At 36.9% G+C, this 24,641-nt stretch overlaps 1 protein-coding gene across 1 annotated transcript; it reads right to left on the minus strand.

Moving 5' to 3' along the window:
* Positions 1–2,008: 2,008 nt before the first annotated feature.
* On the minus strand, positions 2,009–6,568 carry LOC133875489 (probable protein phosphatase 2C 6). Its single transcript, XM_062313638.1, has 5 exons — positions 6,063–6,568; positions 4,315–4,704; positions 3,641–3,758; positions 3,229–3,452; positions 2,009–2,886 (listed from the first exon to the last, which is right to left on the minus strand). The coding sequence occupies exons 1-5, from the start codon at positions 6,393–6,395 to the stop codon at positions 2,347–2,349; spliced, it is 1,605 nt and encodes a 534-aa protein (XP_062169622.1). The 5' UTR covers positions 6,396–6,568; the 3' UTR covers positions 2,009–2,346.
* Between the last annotated feature and the right edge of the window lie 18,073 nt (positions 6,569–24,641).

Genomic DNA, 24,641 nt, shown 5'->3' on the forward strand with positions numbered 1-24,641 from the left:
CTCTTTTGTTGTCCAGATTCGGACTCTAACATTGCTTTTACTGCTTCAACCTCCTTCCGGTGGTTCTCCCTGTGGCCACATGGGGGTTCAAATAGGTTTGCCTTAATTTGTGCTCCTTTTGCTTCTATAACTGCCTTGTGCAGCCTCTTAAGAGGATCGAGTCACTTGTTTGACCCATTTCCTACCATTTGTAATTATTTTTGTACTGTTTTAGTTTGTTTTGAGTATATTATTGGGGCGCCCACTCCATTTTCGTTTATAGGATCGTCCACTCATTCCTTTCATATCAGGAGTGGAAATTATCCTCTCTTGTAATCATTTTTTTATTCAATTAGAAAAAGAAAAGAAGGAAAAAAGAAAAAAAAGAAGGAACTCTTAGGTTACCCAAATTGGGAAAACCCCAAAAAACAGTTTGTGGACCTTGTCAGTTGGGATAACAAATCAAGCCCTCCGCACAGGAAAGTAAGTTCTATACACACCTTTGGTCTTCTGGAACTAATGCACATAGATTTGATGGGTCCCACTCGAATGTTGAGAATGGGAGGAAAAATGTACATTATTGTTATACGTGGTGGATGACTTTTCCAAATACACCTGGGTGATGATGCTTAGAAAGAAATCAAAGGCGTGTGATGAAGCCAAGGCTCTTTTCAAGAAAATCTAGATGAGAAGAGGAGTCTCATCAAAGTATATACGAGTGATCATGGAAAAGAGTTTGACAACTCTGCATTTGAAGAATATTGTGATGATGTTGGAATCAAGCAAGAGTTATCTGCTCCAATTACTCCACAACAAAATAGAGTTGTAGAAAAGAAGAATATAGTGATTCAAGATATGGCTTGTGATATGATACATGGCCAGGGTTTGACCACACACTTTTGGGGTGAAGCTATTAATATTGCCTGATATGTCATTAACAAATTTTACTTGAGGCTAGGGACAAAGAAGACTCATATGAAATAAAGAACAACAAGAAGCCCTCAGTTAAGCACTTTCATGTCTTTGAATGCAAATGCTAGATTTTTCGAGATAGGGAGAATCTATATTTTCCTAGTCCCGAAACCTTACATGTTTAGTCACTCAAGAACATAACAATCAACTCACTGATAGATTCAACTCAGAATAAAGATATAAAAGAGTATACTTTGGAATTGCACAACAGATTTCGTATTCTTGGCAACGTCTTAGAAAAGAATGTATGAGAATGGAAGGCATACAATGTGTGGGTAGTAGCCTGCAAAGCGATGTGCGAGTCTACCGTGCTTCCATAGTTCTTTGGATGCCTCAACGAGGGCCCTGTTAAAATTATGTGTTTAAACCACATAGATAAGGTTGGTGCAGATTGAGAATCATACTTATTGCCTGAGCGTAGTATTAAGACATCTTAATCCAGTTGTGGCTGCTCTAATACCAATTGTAACAAATTTTAGGTAAAATTTACCCTTGAAAACCGGATTGTAAGGGAAAGTGCTTAAGAGCTCATATACACGTGGTTAAGATCATACTTAATCAATGTGGGACACTCGAAATCATAAACTGCCCGTATAGACCTACCTTAATATGAACTATACACCAGAATGGTCCATGTCTAATAGATCATCACCTCTTGATTACAACAAAAGCCAAGCGAGAGTTGGTCGCTATGTCCACAGTGAGTAACCCCACTGGGTATAAATGGCGCCTGGAATTGCACAGGAAACAAACCATTGGAACTTCAATACAGTGGAACATCCACATGCCTGTTGTCTTAATAATTTCATGCATTACTTAAGCATGCATAAGGAGCAAGTTCTTTGACTCTTTTTTTCGGTTAGATATTTCATTGTTCAGTCTTACTACCTTTATATTCGATCTCTACTACAAACTATATTATCAAAAATAAGAAATATCCTAGTATAAAAATGTCAGTCTTAAAACATGTCAGCATCTGCGGGGAAGAAAGATCGCAACCTGAAGAGCATCATATCAAGCAAGGGAGCGCAAAGCTTTACGACCTACCCCCTGCCAATTAGTAAAGTGCTTCAAGGAATGCATTTTAATAGCCAAATATTGATTTCACCGAACCACAGTGTACCTTAGAAGAACATTATTACAAACAAAACCTGCAAGGCCTTTTTTTTCAGTGAAAATTACACCCAACCTAATGGAAGTCCTTACATTGGGGGCTCACTGACTTCCTAGGAATTCTCTGGTACCTGCCAATTTGCATCTGCAGTTTGAAACGTACAGATTCTCTCTCTGCCATGAATAATATTCCTTGAAAGCAGGGATTTGATGGTGATGAAAAAATCATTGAAGTTCCATTTTGCTGAGGGTAAAATGAAGGGCTGATAAGCACTTCGAGTATCATAGCCACTTTATCCAACTCGCTGCTCTTCTATCACCAGACAAGAACCTGGGAAGGCTTAGCAGACTGTTAACCCGGGTAACACCTTCTAAGGCTGACCACTCCTCGTCCTCTGCAGTAGAGATGCACTCGGCCAGGCTCCTCTTAGATTGGGACTCGCACTTTGCAGAAAACTTTTCTTCTGTAAACTCAGAGACAGGCATAATCTCTTCAGAGCCTCGTAGTGTACCTGAATGCTCAAGAAAATAATTTTTCGAATCATCGACTTCGAAACACCCAGTCTTCTCATCTGTTACTGCCACCCTCTCCATTGCCTCTTGAGCAGTCTTTTTCACATCATTGTCTGCCACGGCCTCACTGGATGCAGGTACATTTTCTAAAAAGAGGCACACAACAGCACAATCATCATTCTTGGAAGTAGGATATTTAAGCCTCCATGCCCGAATAGCACAGTCCACAAGAGCTCTGGCTGCTGTTGAGCGACCAGGGGCTGAAGCCACGATGTCTACAGCTTCTTTATTTGAGAGGACATCCCAAACCTGCATCGGTGTTGAATAGAAAATATAACACTGATATAGGTTTTGAAAATAAACAAGTAAAAGAAGAAGATTCGCACACACACTTCTGGCAGGCTTTTTCCCATCTAATAATTTAATCTAAATAAAAATTCACACATACCATTCCAGCCAGGTTTAAAGATCGCAGAACACAAAGTAGCAGTATAAGTATGGAAAACATGGCTAAAATGCAGTGAAAAACCAAGGCATGTCTATACAGCACTTGGCTAGTAAGAAAATGAACCAAATTAAAAGAAAGCTACCAAGTAAGAACAAGAAGTTTTCCAACAATGTGGCTAGTTGAATGAAAGAAGGGAAAGATACCCCATCAGTGGCAAGAATAATAAATTCATCTCTTTCTGTAAGACGGTGATAGTAAACATCTGGGACGGAAATTAAACCAAAATCTTTCAGACAGAAGTCTCCAAAAGCTCGAGCCATCGCCAAACCAGGAGAGTCATTGTTAGGTAACCATACACGTGTAACCTCCGGCTCATCCTGTAAAGCAAAGACCCTTCCTTTGCATCGCTGGATCCTAGCAGCTTCCCCTGAATACCAAAAGGACAAGAGTTTCAAGTCCTATAGATATTTTTTGTAGGTAGTTATTAGATATTTCTCACACATAAGATTCCGGAGCCTTTCTTTAATTGATATTTGGTTTACAGCCGAAGAGGAGGTAAAGAGTGTCTCTGTATAGGTGCGGGTGTGTGTGTAAGAGAGAGAGAGAGAGAGAGACCTGGAAGATCAGGCTTCAAGTCCACAGTCAATTGTACAGCAATCAAAGAATTGTCTTCGTCTCTTGTTGCCAGCACTGCCCTCGAGTCTCCAACATTTCCAATCACAACATCCTGATCCTGAAAAACCATTTATCCACACCAATTGTAGGGAAATTGGATCATTTTGCAAATTTTAGCGTGTGGGTAAAAGATAGTTTTTTCAAATTACATACTAGCATAGCTATATATCACTGTTAACGTGTCAGGTTCCAAAAGCTTAAGGTGTCCAGAAGTGGGCCAACAATGTATATCAACAATCAATCACTAACATCAGCAATTACATTATACATTAAACACACAGTTCTGCTCAACTTAATAGAGATGCTCCAAAAATTGCAATTTATCATTGGTTTGCAACTAAATTACGAAGTTAATCTGACTCATAACGGATAAATTTTCTAGTCTACCACAATATATCTAATAAAATAACAACCATATTCAAAAAAATTTAGGCCTCCATAAGAACATATGATATTAACAATGTAAAGGTCAAATTAATATACTTGGTGATAAAAAGACCTAGTGGTGGAAGGAAGATCTAACCCACATCATTCCACAAGCTGTATGGCATATCTGAATATAACAATATTTATTCCTGTGCCAGAAAATTGTTTTGAGTTGCATGAAGAATCACCTGCTTTAATAAAGTAACTGTTGTACTTCCACTGCAGAAACAATCAATCGTGGGATGCAACTTCAGTTCCCTATCCATTAGCTTGAAAGCCTTTAACATAGACTGCTTAAGTGGCAGATACATTTCAGGGAGTTCTTCATTAGCTTCGACCTCCAATGTCTCATACCATTCATCATCCAAGCTTTGAGACGCAGTTTCCTCTGTGTTCATGCTTCCATGATCATTTTCAGTCTTACAAAGGCTGCTCTGGTCACCACTGGATTTGGTTTTCCATTGAGTACATAGTATAAGTGGAAGAGAATCCCGTACTTTCTTCGCAACCATATGACCAAAAGGACCATGACCATCAAATACCCCACAAAATATTGTATCGCTTCTTGAACTGTAATTCTATTGTAGAAACATGCCAACCAAGTCGTCATATATTGATACCATTGAGAGAAATCAGAAAAGGCAAAATATCTGCATCTAAAGGAACAGCAAAACAAAAAATGCAAATGATTTCACAACATTTAAGCAGTGTGTTGTTGTTAGGGAAGTCATTTTAAATGGAGAAGGATTAATGCCATTTTGCAGGCAATCCAAGAGATCGAACAAGAGTAGAATAAAAATAGTTTTGCATAAACATTATGGCGTGTCCATGTTTTGTAGGCTGTTTTGGGTAGTAGAATAAAGGCCATTTTGCAGGGTGTCTTGTCAATAGTTTTTAACTTTTTGACAAAACACCCAGCACAGGAAAAGAAAAATCACAAGAACCCAGTGCATGGTACATAAACATGATGGTTGAGTGTCAACTGAAAGGCGTCTCCTTGCCTAGAACCTAAGGAACCTTTTGAACAAGGGCAATCTCGAAATAAATAAATAAAAACGCAAAGGAAAGAACAAAGATATGCAACAACATCAAGGCCTGCTTGTTTGAGGGTACTTTTTTGAAGCAAAATAAGCTGTAATTCTATGTGCTTTAATTGGGACATTTATGTAAGGTGAAATGCACATATTCTAGGAATCTTCATTGGACAGCAGATGGGTAAGTTCAGATCATGTTTGACCAAAACCTTAAGTGAAACACCAAAAAGACTACAACATAATTGGTTAGAACATTTATTATTACAATGTTTATCTGACCAAAAAGTTTCAAACATTAGCCAAACTGGTTTATTAGACTTATAAAAGACTATAATAATTGGTTACAGGTTTTTGAACTATGTTCTTACTTTTAAAGACAGGTTTCTGGTTCCAGAGGGAGGCAATGGTCTCATGGTCAATGGAGGGGGCAGAGCTAGATAGTGTCTTGTGGGGGCAACTGCATCCACTGGAATAGCAAAAAATTAAAATGTGCTCAGAGGAAAAAAGAGTATTAGTTTAAAATTATATAAAATTGTTGATATTTTTTTGGAAATCAAGCCGGTAAGATAAGAATAGATGGGGTTAACGTGAAATTTAAACACAAGTCACCATTAGAAGAAAGGAAAAATACGGCTCCTTCTTGTTTTAGAATTTTAAAAACTGTTTTAATAGTTGTAAAATTATAAGGCGAGGCAGCAATAAGGATTTGGGTAGGGCATTTTTTCTTTCCTCCGCTATATGTTTGGAGCCAATTATTGACAAGATGTTCTCAAACTTGTACCGTAATCAGTGCATATAACCAATAATGGAGTTAAACGAGAAAAGAATGCCTGCGAAAACAGAGGTTGTAATCAAACGTAAGATGATAATGATGATTGATGGAATAGCAGTCCAGCACTAACCTCCCAAACAAGCATGGCATCCTGGTTAGTTCCTTTCTTACCCTGCTGGGTATACAAGCAGGCGACTTTGCTGGCGCCATTCATAACCATCCTCCCATTCTCGGGAGTCATCATATGATGGAGCAGCTCACCTTCATCTGAAGCTGCAGCAGATTTTTTTTTCCATCTCCACGAACTCTGCCTCTTAGTCTTCTTCTTGTTATGAGCGGAAGACGAAGTAGAAATTGATGATATGGCCGCACACGCACGAGAGTTCGAAGCAGCAGCCTCTATCATAACTACTTCCACTGTGTCCTTTCTCTTTCCAGTAATTGATGAATAGCAAGAACCCATTCGATTCGATTCGATTCGATTCGATTCTTGGTACTTTACCAAGTAATCCCCACGGTCAAGCACAGGCCACCTTTCTCCTGCTTACTCCTCTGTTCCTCCCAATGCCCAAATCAGATCCACCAAATTATCAAATACGGTCTATATCCATCTTTATTTTGCCGTTGCAGTAGCTACGTTTATTATTATTACTGTTTTTCGTGGTTAAGTTAAAATTTCAAGGCAAGAAAAAGCACGCCGACTGACTTCGAATAAAAGCGATGGGCTGAAGCTGAATGATACGAGTAAGACCCGAGGACACAAAAATGGCATCCAACGCTCGATTATTTATTTTTTAAGTTTTTACATTTTTACAACTTTAGTGCAGCGCTAATAATTTTATTTAAAATCAACCATTAGATATGTAAGATCTATATGTAGAAAAACTTATTCAATAAATAGTTTGAAAAAAAATTGTTAAAATTGTACATGAGTTGTGCAAAGACTAGTACAACAATCAATCCTCGATCAGTCGCAGATCATTAAAGATTGAACCACACATTCTAAAAATATTAATATTCTCAATTTTCTTCGATTGAGATAAAATTTTAACACCGTGTAGATATCGTCAAGGAGATTGTGTCGATCAAGTTTTGAAGCGTTTCGAGTTCGATTGCCCCTAAATTGAGGCTATCGAACTTCCCGAAAAAGTTGGTGTTCTAGAGTCAACATCAAGGGTTGGGGGGAGGGAAACGAATTCTAAATACTTTATTCAACCAGTCTACACAATTGCATCGACTACATCTACATGCTCGTTAAATTTCTTGCCAAATAAAGGAATAAAAAACCTTGATCAACCCTAACCCAAAAAAATCATACAACTTTTATCATCAATTTTCATGGGTCAAACGGAATATAATCGGAACAACCCAGCTGTTTCTAATATATTAAAAGCGAGAAAAATGAGTTTGAAATCTTTCCGGTACACAAAAATTCGAATTACTAACGTTTGAAATAGAATTAAAGTGCGAGTCCAAATTGGAAGAAACCTTGAACATAAAACTTTTATCATCAATTTTCTTAGGTCAAACGGAACAGAATCTGGACAATCCCGGTGTTTCTAGTATTTTAAAAACGATAGAAATGAGTATGAAATATTTTCGGTACACAAAAATTCGAATTACTATAGTCCGATTCAAAAAGCGAGTGTGAGTACCAATAGGAAGAAACCTTGAACATACAATTTTTATCATCAATTATCTTGGGTCAAATGGAACAGAATCGGGACAACCTCGGTGTTTCTAATATTTTTAGAGCGAGAGAAATGAGTTTGAAATCTTTCTAGTACACAAAAATTCGAATTACTATCGTCCGATGCAAAAAGCGAGTGTGAGTCTCAATAGGAAGAAACCTTGAACATACAACTTTTATCATCAATTTTCTTGGGTCAAATAGAACAGAATCTAGACAACCCCGATGTTTTTAATATTTTAAAAGCGAGAGAAATGAGTTTGAAATCTTTCCGGTACACAAAAATTCGAATTACAATTGTCCGATGCAAAAAGCGAGTGTGATTCCCAATAGGAAAAAACCTTGAACATACAATTTTTATCATCAATTTTCTTGGGACAAACGGAACAGAATCGGGACAACCCGGTGTTTCTAGTATTTTAAGAGCGATAGATATGAGTATGAAATACTTCCGGTACACAAAAATTCAAATTATTATCGTCCGATGCAAAAAGCGAGTGTGAGTCCCAATAGGAAGAAACCTTGAACATACAACTTTTGTCATCAATTTTCTTGGGTAAAAAAGAACAGAATCGGGACAACCCTGGTGTTTCTAATATTTTAAGAGTGAGAGAAATGACTTTAAAATTTTTCCGGTACACAAAAATTCTAATTACTAATGTTCGATGTAGAATTAAAATGTGAGTCATAATTGAAAGAAACCTTGAACATAAAACTTTTATCATCAATTTTCTTCGGTCAAACGGAACAGAATTGGGACAACCCGGTGTTTCTAGTATTTTAAGAGCAATAGAATAGAGTTTGAAATCTTTTTGGCACACAAAAATAAGAATTACTATCGTCCGATGCAAAAAGCGAGTGTGAGTCCTAACAAGAAGAAACCTTGAATATACAACTTTTATCATCAATTTTCTTGGGTGAAATAGAATAGAATCGGACAACTTTGATATTTCTAATATTTTAAGAGAAAGAGAAATGAGTTTGAAATCTTTCCGGTACACAAAAATTCGAATTACTATCGTCCGATGCAAAAGGCGAGTGTGAGTCCCAATAGAAAGAAACCTTGAACATACAACTTTTATCAACAATTTTCTTAAATCAAACGGAACAGAATCCGGACAACCCCGGTGTTTCCAATATTTTAAGTGCGAGAGAAATGATTTTGAAATCTTTTCGGTACAAAAAAATTTGAATTACTATTGTCTGATGCAAAAAGCGAGTGTGAGTCCCAACAGGAAGAAACCTTGAACATACAACATTTATAATCAAATTTCATGGGTCAAACAGAACAGAATCGGGACAACCCCGGTGCTTCTAATACTTTAAGAGCGAGAGAAATGAGTTTGAAATCTTTCCAGTACACAAAAATTCGAATTACTATCATCCGATGCAAAAAGCGAGTGTGAGTCCCAATAGGAAGAAACAATGAACATACAACTTTTATCACAAAGTTTCTTGGGTCAAACGGAACAGAATCAGGACAACACCAGTGTTTTTAATATTTGAAGAGCGAGAGAAATGAGTTTGAAATCTTTTCGGGACATAAAAATTCAAATTACTATCGTTTGATACAAAAAGCGAGTGAGTCCCAATAGGAAGAAACAGTGAACATACAACTTTTATCATCAATTTTCTTGAGTCAAACAGAACAGAATTGGGACAACCCCGGTGTTTCAAATATTTTAGGAGCGAGAGAAATGAGTTTGAAATCTTTTCGGTACACGAAAATTCGAATTACTATTGTCCGATGCAAAAAGCAAATGTGAGTCCCAATATGAAGAAACCATGAACATACAACTTTTGTCATCAATTTTCTTTGGTCAAACGGAATAGAATCAAGACAACCATAGTGTTTCTAATATTTTAAGAGCGAGAGAAATTAGTTTGAACTCTTTCCGGTACACAAAAAATCGAGTTTCAATCGTTTGATGCAAAAAGCGAGTGTGAGTCCCAATAGGAAGAAACCGGTAACATACAACTTTTATCAACAATTTTCTTGGGTCAAACGGAACAGAATCGGGACAACCTCGGTGTTTCTAATATTTTAGGAGCTACATAAATGAGTTTGAAATCTTTTCAGTCTACAAAAATTCGAATTACTATTGTTCAATGTAAAAAGCGAGTGTGAGTCTCAATAGGAAGAAACCTTGAACATACAACTTTTGTCATCAATTTTCTTGGGTCAAACAGAACAGAATCAGAACAACCCTGGTGTTTCTAATATTTTAAGAGTGAGAGAAATGACTTTAAAATTTTTCTGGTACACAAAAATTCAAATTACTAATGTTCGATGTAGAATTAAAATGTGAATCCAAATTGAAAGAAACCTTGAACATAAAACTTTTATCATCAATTTTCTTCGGTCAAACGGAACAGAATTGGGACAACCCGGTGTTTCTAGTATTTTAAGAGCAATAGAATAGAGTTTGAAATCTTTCTGGCACACAAAAATAAGAATTACTATCGTCCAATGCAAAAAGCAAGTGTGAGTCCCAACAAGAAGAAACCTTGAATATACAACTTTTATCATCAATTTTCTTGGGTGAAATAGAATAGAATCGGGCAACTCTGATATTTCAACTATTTTAAGAGAAAGAGAAATGAGTTTGAAATCTTTCCAGTACACAAAAATTTGAATTACTATCGTGTGATGCAAAAAGTGAGTGTGAGTCCCAATAGAAAGAAACCTTGAACATACAACTTTTATCAACAATTTTCTTAGGTCAAACGGAACAGAATCCGGACAACCCCGGTGTTTCCAATATTTTAAGTGCGAGAGAAATGATTTTGAAATCTTTTCGGTACACAAAAATTCAAATTACTATTGTTTGATGCAAAAAGCGAGTGTGAGTCCCAACATGAAGAAACCTTGAACATACAACATTTATAATCAAATTTCATGGGTCAAACGGAACAGAATCGGGACAACCCCGGTGCTTCTAATACTTTAAGAGCGAGAGAAATGAGTTTGAAATCTTTCCGGTACACAACAATTCGAATTACTATCGTCCGATGCAAAAAGCGAGTGTGAGTCCCAATAGGAAGAAACCATGAACATACAACTTTTATCATAAAGTTTCTTGGATCAAATGGAACAGAATTGGGACAACACCGGTGTTTCTAATATTTTAAGAGCAGGAGAAATGAGTTTGAAATTCGAATTGTTATCGTTTGAGACAGAAAGCGAGTGAGTCCCAATAGGAAGAAACAGTGAACATACAACTTTTATCATCAATTTTCTTGAGTCAAACAGAACAGAATTGGGACAACCCCGGTGTTTCAAATATTTTAGGAGCGAGAGAAATGAGATTGAAATCTTTTAGGTACACGAAAATTCGAATTACTATCGTCCGATGCAAAAAGCAAGTGTGAGTCCCAATAGGAAGAAATCGGTAACATACAACTTTTATCATCAATTTTCTTGGGTCAAACGGAATAGAATCGGGACAACCTCGGTGTTTCTAATATTTTAGGAGCTACATAAATGAGTTTGAAATCTTTTCAGTCTACAAAAATTCGAATTACTATTGTTTAATGTAAAAAGCGAGTGTGAGTCTCAATAGGAAGAAACTGTGACCATACAACTTTTATCATCAATTTTCTTGGGTAAAACGGAACAGAATTGGGACAACCCGGTGGTTCTATTATTTTAAGAACTATAGAATAGAGTTTGAAATATTTTTGGTACACAAAAATAAGAATTACTATCGTCTGATGCAAAAAGCGAGTGTCAGTCCCAACATGAAGAAACCTTGAACATACAACTATTATTATCGATTTTCTTGGGTCAAACAGAATAGAATCGGGCAACCCCCGATGTTTCTAATATTTTAAGAGAAAGAGAAATGAGTTTGAAATCTTTCCGGTACACAAAAATTTGAATTACTATCGTCCGATGCAAAAAGTGAGTGTGAGTCCCAATAGAAAGAAACCTTGAACATACAACTTTTATCAACAATTTTCTTAGGTCAAACGGAACAGAATCCGGACAACCCCGGTGTTTTCAATATTATAAGTGCGAGAGAAATGATTTTGAAATCTTTTCGGTACAAAAAAATTCGAATTACTATTGTCTGATGCAAAAAGCGAGTGTGAGTCCCAACATGAAGAAACCTTGAACATACAACATTTATAATCAAATTTCATGGGTCAAACGGAACAGAATCGGGACAACCCCGGTGCTTCTAATACTTTAAGAGCGAGAGAAATGAGTTTGAAATCTTTTCGGTACACAAAAATACGAATTACTATCGTCCGATGCAAAAAGCGAGTGTGAGTCCCAATAGGAAGAAACCATGAACATACAACTTTTATCATAAAGTTTCTTGGGTCAAATGGAACAGAATCGGGACAACACCGGTGTTTCTAATATTTTAAGAGCGAGAGAAATGAGTTTGAAATTCGAATTATTATCGTTTGAGACAAAAAGCGAGTGAGTCCCAATAGGAAGAAACAGTGAACATACAACTTTTATCATCAATTTTCTTGAGTCAAACAGAACAGAATTGGGACAAAGCGAGTGTGAGTCTCAATAGGAAGAAACTGTGACCATACAACTTTTATCATCAATTTTCTTGGGTAAAACGGAACAGAATCGGGACAACCCGGTGGTTCTATTATTTTAAGAGCGATAGAATAGAGTTTGAAATATTTTTGGTACACAAAAATAAGAATTACTATCGTCTGATGCAAAAAGCGAGTGTTAGTCCCAACATGAAGAAACCTTGAACATACAACTATTATTATTGATTTTCTTGGGTCAAACAGAATAGAATCGGGCAACCCCCGATGTTTCTAATATTTTAAGAGTAAGAGAAATGAGTTTGAAATCTTTCCGGTACACAAAAATTCGAATTACAATCGTCCGATGCAAAAAGTGAGTGAGAATCCCAATAGAAAGAAACCTTGAACATACAACTTTTATCAACAATTTTCTTAGGTCAAACGAAACAGAATTGGGACAACCCCGATGTTTCTAATATTTTATGTGCGAAAGAAATGATTTTGAAATCTTTTCGGTACACAAAAATTCGAATTACAATCGTCTGATGCAAAAAGCGAGTGTGAGTCCCAACATGAAGAAACCTTGAACAAACAACATTTATAATCAAATTTCTTGGGTCAAACGGAATAGAATCGGGAGAACCCCAGGGCTTCTAATATTTTAAGAGCGAGAGAAATGAGTTTGAAATCTTTTCGGTACACAAAAATTTGAATTACTATCGTCCGATGCAAAAAGTGAGTGTGAGAGCCAATAGGAAGAAACCGTGAACATACAACTTTTATCATCAATTTTCTTGGGTCAAATGGAACAGAATTGGGACAGCCTCGGTGTTTGTAATATTTTAAGAGCGAGAGAAATGAGTTTGAAATCTTTCCGTGACACAAAAATTCGAGTTGCTATCGTTTGATACAAAAAGCGAGTGTGACTCCCAATAGTACGAAACCGTGACCATACAACTTTTATCATCAATTTTCTTGAGTCAAACGGAACAGAATCGGGACAAACCCAGTGTTTCAAATATTTTAACATCTAGAGAAATGAGTTTGAAATCTTTCCGGTACACAAAAATTCGAATTACTATCATCCGAGGCAAAAAGCGAGTGTGAGTCCCAATAGGAAGAAACCCTGAACATACAACTTTTATCAACAATTTTCTTAGGACAAACGGAACAGAATCGGGACAACCCTGATGTTTCTAATATTTTAAGAGTGAGAGAAACGAGTTTGAAATCTTTCCGGCACCCAAAAATTTGAATTACAATTGTCCGATACAAAAAGCGAGTGTGATTCCCAATAAGGAAAAACCTTGAACATACAACTTTTATCATCAATTTTTTTTGGGACAAATGGAATAGAATCGGGACAACCCGGTGTTTCTAGTATTTTAAGAGCGATAGAAATGAGTATGAAATATTTTCGGTACACCAAAATTTGAATTATTATCGTCTGATTCCAAAAGCGAGTGTGAGTCCCAATAGGAAGAAACCTAGAACATACAACTTTTGTCATCAATTTTCTTGGGTCAAACGGAACAGAATCAGGACATCCCTGGTGTTTCTAATATTTTAAGAGCGAGAGAAATGAGTATGAAATATTTTCGGTATACAAAAATTCGAATTATTATCGTCCGATGCAAAAAGCGAGTGCGAGTCCTAACAGGCAAAAACCTTGAACATACAACTTTTGTTATCAATTTTTTTGGGTTAGACAGAACAGAATCGGGACAACCTCAGTGTTTCGAATATTTTAAGAGCGAGAGAAATGAGATTGAAATATTTCTGGTACACAAAAATTTGAATTTCTATCGCCCGATGCAAAAAGCGAGTGTGAGTCCGTAAAGGTAGAAACCGAGAACATAAGACTTTTATTATCAATTTTCTTGGGTTGAACGGAATAGAATCCGGACAACACCGGAGTTTCTAATATTTTAGGAGCGAGAGAAATGAGTTTAAAATCTTTCCGGTACATAAAAATTCAAACTACTATCGTCCGATGCAAAAAGCGAGTGAAAGTCCTAATAGGTAGAAACTGTGACCATACAACTTTTATCATCAATTTTCTTGGTTCAATCAGAAAAAAAAATGAGACAACCCCGGTGTTTCTAATATTTTCAGAGTAAGAGAAATGAGTTTGAAATCTTTCTGGAACACAAAAATTTGAATTACTAACGTTCGATGCAGAATTAAAGTGTGAGTCCCAATTGGAAGAAACCTTGAACCTACAACTTTTATCATCAATTTTCTTGGGTTAAACGGAACAGAATTAGGACAACCTCTGTGTTTCTAATATTTTAAGAGAGAGAAAAATTAGTTTGAAATCTTTTCGATACACAAAAATTCGAATTACTGTTGTCCGATGCAAAAAGCGAGTGTGAGTCCCAATAGGAAGAAACAGTGAACATACAACTTTTATCATCAATTTTCTTGAGTCAAACAAAACATAATTGGGACAACCCCGGTGTTTCAAATATTTTAGGAGCGAGAGAAATGAGTTTAAAATTTTTTCGGTATACGAAAATTCGAATTACTATCGTCCGATGCAAAAAGCAAGTGTAAGTCCCAATAGGAAGAAACCGGTAACATACAACTTTTATCATCAATTTTCTTGGGTCAAACGGAGCAGAATCGGGACAACCTCGGTGTTTCTAATATTTTAGGAGCTACATAAATGAGTTTGAAATCTTTTCAGTCTACAAAAATTCGAATTACTATTGTTCAACGTAAAAAGCGAGTGTGAGTCTCAATAGGAAGAAACTGTGACCATACAACTTTTATCATCAATTTTCTTGGGTAAAACGGAACAGAATCGGGACAACCCGGTGGTTCTATTATTTTAAGAGCGATAGAATAGAGTTTGAAATATTTTTGGTACACAAAAATAAGAATTACTATCGTCTGATGCAAAAAGCGAGTGTTAGTCCCAACACGAAGAAACCTTGAACATACAACTATTATTATCGATTTTCTTGGGTCAAACAGAATAGAATCGGGCAACCCCCGATGTTTCTAATATTTTAAGAGTAAGAGAAATGAGTTTGAAATTTTCCGGTACACAAAAATTCGAATTACAATCGTCTGATGCAAAAAGTGAGTGGGAGTCCCAATAGAAAGAAACCTTAAACATACAACTTTTATCAACAATTTTCTTAGGTCAAACGAAACAGAATTGGGACAACCCCGATGTTTCTAATTTTTAAGTGCGAAAGAAATGATTTTGAAATCTTTTCGGTACACAAAAATTCGAATTACTATCGTCTGATGCAAAAAGCGAGTGTAAGTCCCAACATGAAGAAACCTTGAACATACAACATTTATAATCAAATTTCTTGGGTCAAATGGAATAGAATCGGGAGAACCCCAGGGCTTCTAATATTTTAAGAGCGAGAGAAATGAGTTTGAAATCTTTCCGGTACACAAAAATTCGAATTACTATCGTCCGATGCAAAAAGTGAGTGTGAGAGCCAATAGGAAGAAACTGTGAACATACAACTTTTATCATCAATTTTCTTGGGTCAAATGGAACAGAATTGGGACAGCCTCGGTGTTTGTAATATTTTAAGAGCTAGAGAAATGAGTTTGAAATCTTTCCGGAACACAAAAATTCGAGTTGCTATCGTTTGATACAAAAAGCGAGTGTGACTCCCAATAGTACGAAACCGTGACCATACAACTTTTATCATCAATTTTCTTGAGTCAAACGGAACAGAATCGGGACAAACCCAGTGTTTCAAATATTTTAAGAGTGAGAGAACTGAGTTTGAAATCTTTCCGGTACACAAAAATTCGAATTACTATCATCCGAGGCAAAAAGCGAGTGTGAGTCCCAATAGGAAGAAACCCTGAACATACAACTTTTATCATCAATTTTCTTAGGACAAACGGAACAGAATCGGGACAACCTTGATGTTTCTAATATTTTAAGAGCGAGAGAAACGAGTTTGAACTCTTTCCGGCACCCAAAAATTCGAATTACAATTGTCCGATACAAAAAGCGAGTGTGATTCCCAATAGGGAAAAACCTTGAACATACAACTTTTATCATCAATTTTTTTTGGGACAAATGGAATAGAATCGGGACAACCCGGTGTTTCTAGTATTTTAAGAGCGATAGAAATGAGTATGAAATATTTTCGGTACACAAAAATTTGAATTATTATCTTCTGATGCAAAAAGCGAGTGTGAGTCCCAATAGGAAGAAACCTAGAACATACAACTTTTGTCATCAATTTTCTTGGGTCAAACGGAACAGAATCGGGACATCCCTGGTGTTTCTAATATTTTAAGAGCAAGAGAAATGAGTATGAAATATTTCCGGTATACAAAAATTTGAATTATTATCGTCCGATGCAAAAAGCGAGTGTGAGTCCTAACAGGCAGAAACCTTGAACATACAACTTTTGTTATCAATTTTTTTGGGTTAGACAGAACAGAATCGGGACAACCTCAGTGTTTCGAATATTTTAAGAGCAAGAGAAATGAGATTGAAATATTTCCGGTACACAAAAATTTGAATTTCTATCGCCTGATGCAAAAAGCGAGTGTGAGTCCCTAAAGGTAGAAACCGAGAACATAAGACTTTTATCATCAATTTTCTTGGGTTGAACGGAACAGAATCCGGACAACACCGGAGTTTCTAATATTTTAGGAGCGAGAGAAATGAGTTTAAAATCTTTCTAGTACATAAAAATTCGAACTGCTATCGTCCGATGCAAAAAGCGAGTGAGAGTCCTAATAGGTAGAAACCGTGACCATACAACTTTTATCATCAATTTTCTTGGTTCAATCGGAAAAAAAATGAGACAACCCCGGTGTTTCTAATATTTTCAGAGTAAGAGAAATGAGTTTGAAATTTTTCTGGAACACAAAAATTCGAATTACTAACGTTCGATGCAGAATTAAAGTGTGAGTCCTAATTGGAAGAAACCTTAAATCTACAACTTTTATCATAAATTTTCTTGGGTTAAACGGAACAGAATTAGGACAACCTCGGTGCTTCTAATATTTTAAGATAGAGAAAAATTAGTTTGAAATCTTTCCGATACACAAAAATTCGAATTACTATCGTCCGATGCAAAAAGCGAGTGTGAGTCCAAATAGGAAGAAACGGTGAACATATAACTTTTATCATCAATTTTCTTGGGTCAAACGGAACAGAATCGGGACAACCCCGGTGTTTCAAATATTTTAGGAGCGAGAGAAATGAGGTTGAAATCTTTCCAGGAAACAAAAATTCGAACTGCTATCGTTTGATACAAAAAGTGAGTGTGAGTCCCAATAGGAAGAAACTGTGACCATACAACTTTTATCATCAATTTTATTCAGTCAAACGGAACAGAATTGGGACATCCCCCGTGTTTCAAATATTTCAAGAGCAAGAGAAATGAGTTTGAAATCTTTTTGGTACATAAAAATTCGAATTACTATCATTCGATGCAAAAAGTGTATGTGAGTCCCAATAGGAAGAAACCGTGAACATACAACGTTTGTCATCAATTTTCTTTGGTCAAACGGAACAGAATCAAGACAACCCCAGTGTTTCTAATATTTTAAAAGCGTGAGAAATGATGTTGAAATCTTTCCGGGACACAAAAAATCGAACTGCTATCGTTTGATACAAAAAGTGAGTGTGAGTCCCAATAGGAAGAAACCGTGACCATACAACTTTTATCATCAATTTTATTGAGTCAAACGGAACAGAATTGGGACAACCTCGGTGTTTCAAATATTTCAAGAGCGAGAGAAATGAGTTTTAAATTTTTTTGATACACAAAAATTCAAATTACTATCGTCCGATGTAAAAAGCGAGTGTGAGTCCCAATAGGTAGAAACCGTGACCATACAACTTTTATCATCAATTTTCTAGGTTCAATCGGTTCAGAAATGGGACAACCCCGGGTGTTTCTAATATTTTAAGAGCAAGAGAAATGAGTTTGAAATCTTTTCAGAACACAAAAATTCGAATTACTAACATTTGATGCAGAGTTAAAGTGTGAGTCCAAATCGGAAGAAACCTTGAACATACAACTTTTATAATCAATTTTCTTTGGTCAAACGGAACAAAATTGGGACAACCCCAACGTTTCTAATATTTTAAGAGCTAGAGAAATGAATTTGGAATCTTTCCGGGACACAAAAATTTGAATTACTAACGTTCGATGCTGAGTTAAAGTGTGAGTCCCAATAGGAAGAAACCGTGACCATACAACTTTTATCATCAATTTTCTTGAGTCAAACGGAACAGAATTGGAACAACCCCTGTGTTTCAAATATTTTAAGAGCGAGAGAAATGAGTTTGAAATCTTTTCAATACACAAAAATTCAAATTACTATTGTCCGATGCAAAAAGTGAGTGTGAGTCCCAATTGGAAGAAACCTTGAACATACAACTTTTGTCATCAATTTTCTTTGGTCAAACGGAATAGAATCTAGACAACACTGGTGTTTCTAAAATTTTAAGAGCGAGAGAAACGAGTTTGAACTCTTTCCGGTACACAAAAACTCGAGTTTCTATCGTCTGATGTAAAAAGCGAGTGTGAGTCCCAATAGGAAGAAACCGTGAACATACAACTTTTATCATCAATTTTCTTGTGTCAATCGGACTAGAATCGGGACAACCACGATGTTTCTAATATTTTAGGAGCTACAGAAATGAATTTGAAATCTTTCCAGTACACAAAAATTCAAATTATTATCGTCCGATGTAAAAAGCGAGTATGAGTCCTAATAGGAAGAAACTGTGACAATACAACTTTTATCATCAATTTTCTTGGGTCAAACAGAACAGAATCGGGATAACCCGGTGTTTCTAGTATTTTAAGAGCGATAGAATAGATTTTGAAATATTTCTGGTACACAAAAACAAGAAATTACTGTCGTCTGATGCAAAAAGCGACTGTGAGTCCCAACATGAAGAAACCTTGAACAAACAACTTTTATCATCAATTTTCTTGGGTCAAACAGAATAGAATCGGGCAACCCCGATGTTTCTAATATTTTGAGAGCAAGACAAACGAGTTTGAAATCTTTTCGGTAGACAAAAATTCGAATTACAATCGTCCGATACAAAAAGCGAGTGCGAGTCCCAACAAGAAGAAACCTTGAACATACAACTTTTATCCTCAATTTTCTTGGGTCAAACGGAGAATAGGGACAACCCCGGTGCTTCTTATATTTTAAGAGCGAGAGATATTAGTTTGAAATCTTTCCAATACACAAAAATTCGAATTACTATCGTTCGATGCAAAAAGCGAGCGTGAGTCCCAAAAGGAAGAAACCGTGACCATACGAATTTTTCATCAATTTTCTTGGGTCAAACGGAACTGAATCGGGACAACCCCGGTGTTTCTAATATTTTAATAGCGATAGAAACGAGATTGAAATCTTTCTGGGACAAAAAAATTCGAACTACTATCGTCCGGTGCAAAAAGCGAGCTTAAGTCCCAAAGGGAAGAAACCGTGACCATATGACTTTATCATCCATTTTCTTGGGTCAAACGGAATAGAATCGGGACAACCGCGGTGTTTCAAATATTTTAAGAGTGATAGAAATTAGTTTGAACCCTTTCCGGGATAAAAAAATTCGAATTACCATCGTCCGATGCAAAAAAACGAGCGTGAGTCCCTAAAGGAAGAAACCGTGACCATACGACTTTATCATCAATTTTCTTGGGTCAAACGGAACAGAATCAGGAACACCCCGGTGTTTCAAATATTTGAAGAGTGAGAGAAATGAGTTTAAAACCTGTTTGGGACACAAAAATTTGAATTACTATCGTCCGATGGAAAAAGCAAGTGTGAGTCCTAACAAGAAGAAACCCAAACCGTACGAATTTATCATCAATTTTCTTGGGTGAAGCGGAATAGATTTGGGACAACCCTGGTGTTTCTAATATTTTAATAGCGAGAGAAATGAGTTTGAAACCTTTTCGGGACAAAAAAATTCGAATTACTATCGTCCGATGCAAAAAAACGAGCGTGAGTCCCAAAAGGAAGAAACCGTGACCATACGACTTTATCATCAATTTTCTTAGGTCAAACGGAACAGAATCGGGACAACCCCAGTGTTTCTAATATTTTAAGAGCGAGAGAAATGAGTTTGAAACCTTTTCGGGACACAAAAATTCGAATTACTATCGTCCGATGAAAAAAACGAGTGTGAGTCCCAACAGGAAGAAACCGTGACCACTTGACTTTATCATCAATTTTCTTGGGTCAAACGGAACAGAATCGGGACAATCCCAGTGTTTCAAGTATTTTAAGAGCGATAGAAATTAGTTTGAAACCTTTATGGGACAAAAAAATTCAAATTACTATCGTCCGATGCAAAAAAAACAAGCGTGAGTCCCCAAAGGAAGAAACCGTGATGATACGACTTTATCATCAATTTTCTTGGGTCAAACGGAACAGAATCGGGACAACCCTGGTGTTTCTAAAATTTTAAGAGCGAGAGAAATGAGTTTGAAACCTTTTTGGGACACAAATTTGAATTACTATCGTCCGATGAAAAAAGCGAGTGTGACTCCCAACAGGAAGAAACTCAAACCATACTACTTTATCATCAATTTTCTTGTGTGAAACGGAACAGAATCTGGACAATACCGGTGTTTCTAATATTTTAATAGCGAGAGAAATGAGTTTGAAACCTTTCCGGGACAAAAATTCGAATTACTATCGACCGATGCAAAAAAACGAGCGTGAGTCCCCAAAGGAAGAAACCGTGACGATACGACTTTATCATCAATTTTCTTGGGTCAAACGGAACAGAATCGGGACAACCCCGATGTTTCTAAAATTTTAAGAGCAAGAGAAATGAGTTTGAAACCTTTCTGGGACACAAAAATTCGAATTACTATCGTCCGATGGAAAAAGCGAGTGTGAGTCCCCAAAGGAAGAAACCCTGACGATACGACTTTATCATCAATTTTCTTGGGTCAAACGGAACAGAATCGGGACAACCCCGGTGTTTGTAAAATTTTAAGAGCAAGAGAAATGAGTTTGAAACCTTTCCGGGACACAATAATTCGAATTACTATCGTTTGATGGAAAAAGCGAGTGTGAGTCACAACAGGAAGAAACTCAAACCATACTACTTTATCATCAATTTTCTTGTGTGAAACGGAACAGAATCAGGACAACCCTGGTGTTTCTAATATTTTAACAGCGGGAGAAATGAGTTTGAAACCTTTCCGGGATAAAAAAATTCAAATTACTATTGTCCGATGCAAAAAGCGAGCGTAAGTCCCAAAGGGAAGAAACCGTGACCATACGACTTTATCATCCATTTTCTTGGGTCAAACGGAACAGAATCAGGACAAACACGATGATTCAAATATTTTAAGAGAGATAGAATTTAGTTTGAAACCTTTCCGGGACAAAAAAAATTCTTATTACTATCGTCCGATGCAAAAAAACGAGTGAGATTCCAAACAGGAAGAAACCGTGACCATACGACTTTATCATCAATTTTCTTGGGTCAAACGGAATAGAATCGGGAGAACCCTGGTGTTTCTAATATTTTAAGAGCGAGCGAAATGAGTTTGAAACCTTTTCGGGACAAAAAAATTCGAATTACTATCGTCCGATGCAAAAAGCGAGCATGAGTCCGTACAGGAAGAAACCGTAACCATACGAATTTATCATCAATTTTCTTGAGTTAAACATAACAGAATCGGGACAACCCCGGTATTTCTAATATTCTAAGAGCGAGAGATATGAGTCTGAAATCTTTCCGGGACAAAAAAATTTCGAATTACTATTGTTCGATGCAAAAAGCGAGCGTGAGTCCCAAAAGGAAGAAACCGTGACCATACGAATTTAGCATCAATTTTCTTGGGTCAAAGGGAACAGAATTGGGACAACCCCGGTGTTTCTAATATTTTAAGAGCGAGAGAAATGAGTTTGAAACTATTCTGGGATACAAAAGTTTGAATTACTATCGTTCGATGCCAAAAAACGAGCGTGAGTCCCAAAAGGAAGAAACCGTGACCATACAACTTTATCATCAATTTTCTAGGGTCAAACGGAACAGAATCGGGACAACCCTGGTGTTTCTAATATTTTAAGAGTGAGAGAAATGAGTTTGAAACCTTTCCGGGATAAAAAAATTCGAATTACTATCGTTCGATGCAAAAAGCGAGCGTGAGTCCCAAAAGGAAGTAACTCAAACCGTACGACTTTGAAATCAATTTTCTTGTGTGAAGCGGAACAGAGTCGGGACAACCCCGATGTTTCTAATTTTTTAATTGCGAGAGAAATGAGTTTGAAACTTTTCCGGGACAAAAAAATTCGAATTACTATGGTCCGATGCAATAAAACGAGCGTGAATCCCAAAAGGAAGAAACCGTGACCATACGACTTTATCATCAATTTTCTTGGGTCAAACGGAACAGAATCAGGACAACCCTGGTGTTTATAATATTTTAAGAGTGAGAGAAATGAGTTTGAAACCTTTCCGGGACACAAAAATTCGAATTACTATCGTTCGATGGAAAAAGTGAGCGTGAGTCCCTTCAGGAAGAAACCGTGAACATACGACTTTAGCATCAATTTTCTTGGGTCAAAGGGAAGAGAATCAGGACAACCCCGGTGTTTCTAATATTTTAGGAGCGAGAGAAATGAGTTTGAAACCATTCTGGGACCCAAAAATTTGAATTACTATCGTTCGATGGAAAAGCGAGTGTGAGTCTCAACAGGAAGAAACTCAAACCATACTACTTTATCATCAATTTTCTTGGGTGAAACGGAAAAGAATCAGGACAATCCCAGTGTTTCTAATATTTTAACAGTGAGAGAAATGAGTTTGAAACCTTTTCGGGACAAAAAAATTTGAATTACAATTGTCCGATGCAAAAAAATGAGCGTGAGTCCAAAAAGGAAGAAACCGTGACCACACGACTTTATCATCAATTTTCTTGGGTCAAACGGAACAAAATCGGGACTACTCCGGTGTCTTTAATATTTTAAGAGTGAGAGAAATGAGTTTGAAACCTTTCCGGGACACAAAAATTCGTATTACTATCGTTCGATGAAAAAAGCGAGAGTGAGTCACTTCATGAAGAAACCGTGACCATACGACTTTGGCATCAATTTTCTTGGGTCAAAGGGAACAGAATAAAGACAACCCCGGTGTTTCTAATATTTTAGGAGTGAGAGAAATGAGTTTGAAACCATTCTTGGACAAAAAAAATTGAATTACTATCGTTCGATGGAAAAAGCGAGTGTGAGTCCCAACAGGAAGAAACTCAAACCATACTACTTTATCAACAATTTTCTTGTGTGAAACGGAACAGAATTGGGACAACCCCGGCGTTTCTAATATTTTAACATCGAGAAAAATGAGTTCGAAACCTTTTCGGTACAAAAAAATTCGAATTATTATTGTCCGATGCAAAAAGCAAGTGTGAGTTCCAAAAGCAAGAAACCGTGACCATTTGACTTTATCACCAATTTTAAGAGCTTAAAAGTTTAGGGTTTAGGGTTTAGGGTTAAGGGTTTAGGGTTTAGGGTTAAGGGTTAAGGGTTTAGGGTTAAGGGTTAAGGGTTTAAGGGTTTAGGGTTTTAGGGTTTAAGGGTTTTAGGGTTTAAGGGTTAAGGGTTTAAGGGTTAAGGGTTAAGGGTTTAGGGTTAAGGGTTTAGGGTTTAGGGTTTAGGGTTTAGGGTTTAGGGCTTTAGGGTTTTAGGGTTTTAGGGTTTAGGGTTTTAGGGTTTTAGGGTTTAGGGTTTTAGGGTTTAGGGGTTTAGGGTTTAGGGTTTAGGGTTTAGGGTTTAGGGTTTAGGGTTTAGGGTTAAGGGTTTAGGGTTTAGGGTTAAGGGTTTAGGGTTAAGGGTTTAGGGTTTAGGGTTTAGGGTTTAGGGTTTAGGGTTTAGGGTTTAGGGTTTAGGGTTTAGGGTTTAGGGTTTAGGGTTTAGGGTTTAGGGTTTAGGGTTTAGGGTTTAGGGTTTAGGGTTTAGGGTTTAGGGTTTAGGGTTTAGGGTTTAGGGTTTAGGGTTTAGGGTTTAGGGTTTAGGGTTTAGGGTTTAGGGTTTAGGGTTTAGGGTTTAGGGTTTAGGGTTTAGGGTTTAGGGTTTAGGGTTTAGGGTTTAGGGTTTAGGGTTTAGGGTTTAGGGTTTAGGGTTTAGGGTTTAGGGTTTAGGGTTTAGGGTTTAGGGTTTAGGGTTTAGGGTTTAGGGTTTAGGGTTTAGGGTTTAGGGTTTAGGGTTTAGGGTTTAGGGTTTAGGGTTTAGGGTTTAGGGTTTAGGGTTTAGGGTTTAGGGTTTAGGGTTTAGGGTTTAGGGTTTAGGGTTTAGGGTTTAGGGTTTAGGGTTTAGGGTTTAGGGTTTAGGGTTTAGGGTTTAGGGTTTAGGGTTTAGGGTTTAGGGTTTAGGGTTTAGGGTTTAGGGTTTAGGGTTTAGGGTTTAGGGTTTAGGGTTTAGGGTTTAGGGTTTAGGGTTTAGGGTTTAGGGTTTAGGGTTTAGGGTTTAGGGTTTAGGGTTTAGGGTTTAGGGTTTAGGGTTTAGGGTTTAGGGTTTAGGGTTTAG

The sequence above is a fragment of the Alnus glutinosa genome, chromosome 8 (assembly GCF_958979055.1).
Source record: "Alnus glutinosa chromosome 8, dhAlnGlut1.1, whole genome shotgun sequence".
Classification (NCBI taxonomy): domain Eukaryota; kingdom Viridiplantae; phylum Streptophyta; class Magnoliopsida; order Fagales; family Betulaceae; genus Alnus; species Alnus glutinosa.

What these genes read in the sequence shown, in the direction of transcription:
- LOC133875489 (XM_062313638.1), bottom strand. Translation starts at nt 6,395, where the DNA reads ATGGGTTCTTGCTATTCATCAATTACTGGAAAGAGAAAGGACACAGTG. An exon ending in CAGTTACTTTATTAAAGCAG is followed by an intron (nt 3,759 to 4,314) that starts GTGATTCTTCAT and finishes ATGGTTTTTCAG; the next exon opens with GATCAGGATGTTGTGATTGG. An exon ending in TTATTCTTGCCACTGATGGG is followed by an intron (nt 2,887 to 3,228) that starts GTATCTTTCCCT and finishes ACACCGATGCAG; the next exon opens with GTTTGGGATGTCCTCTCAAA.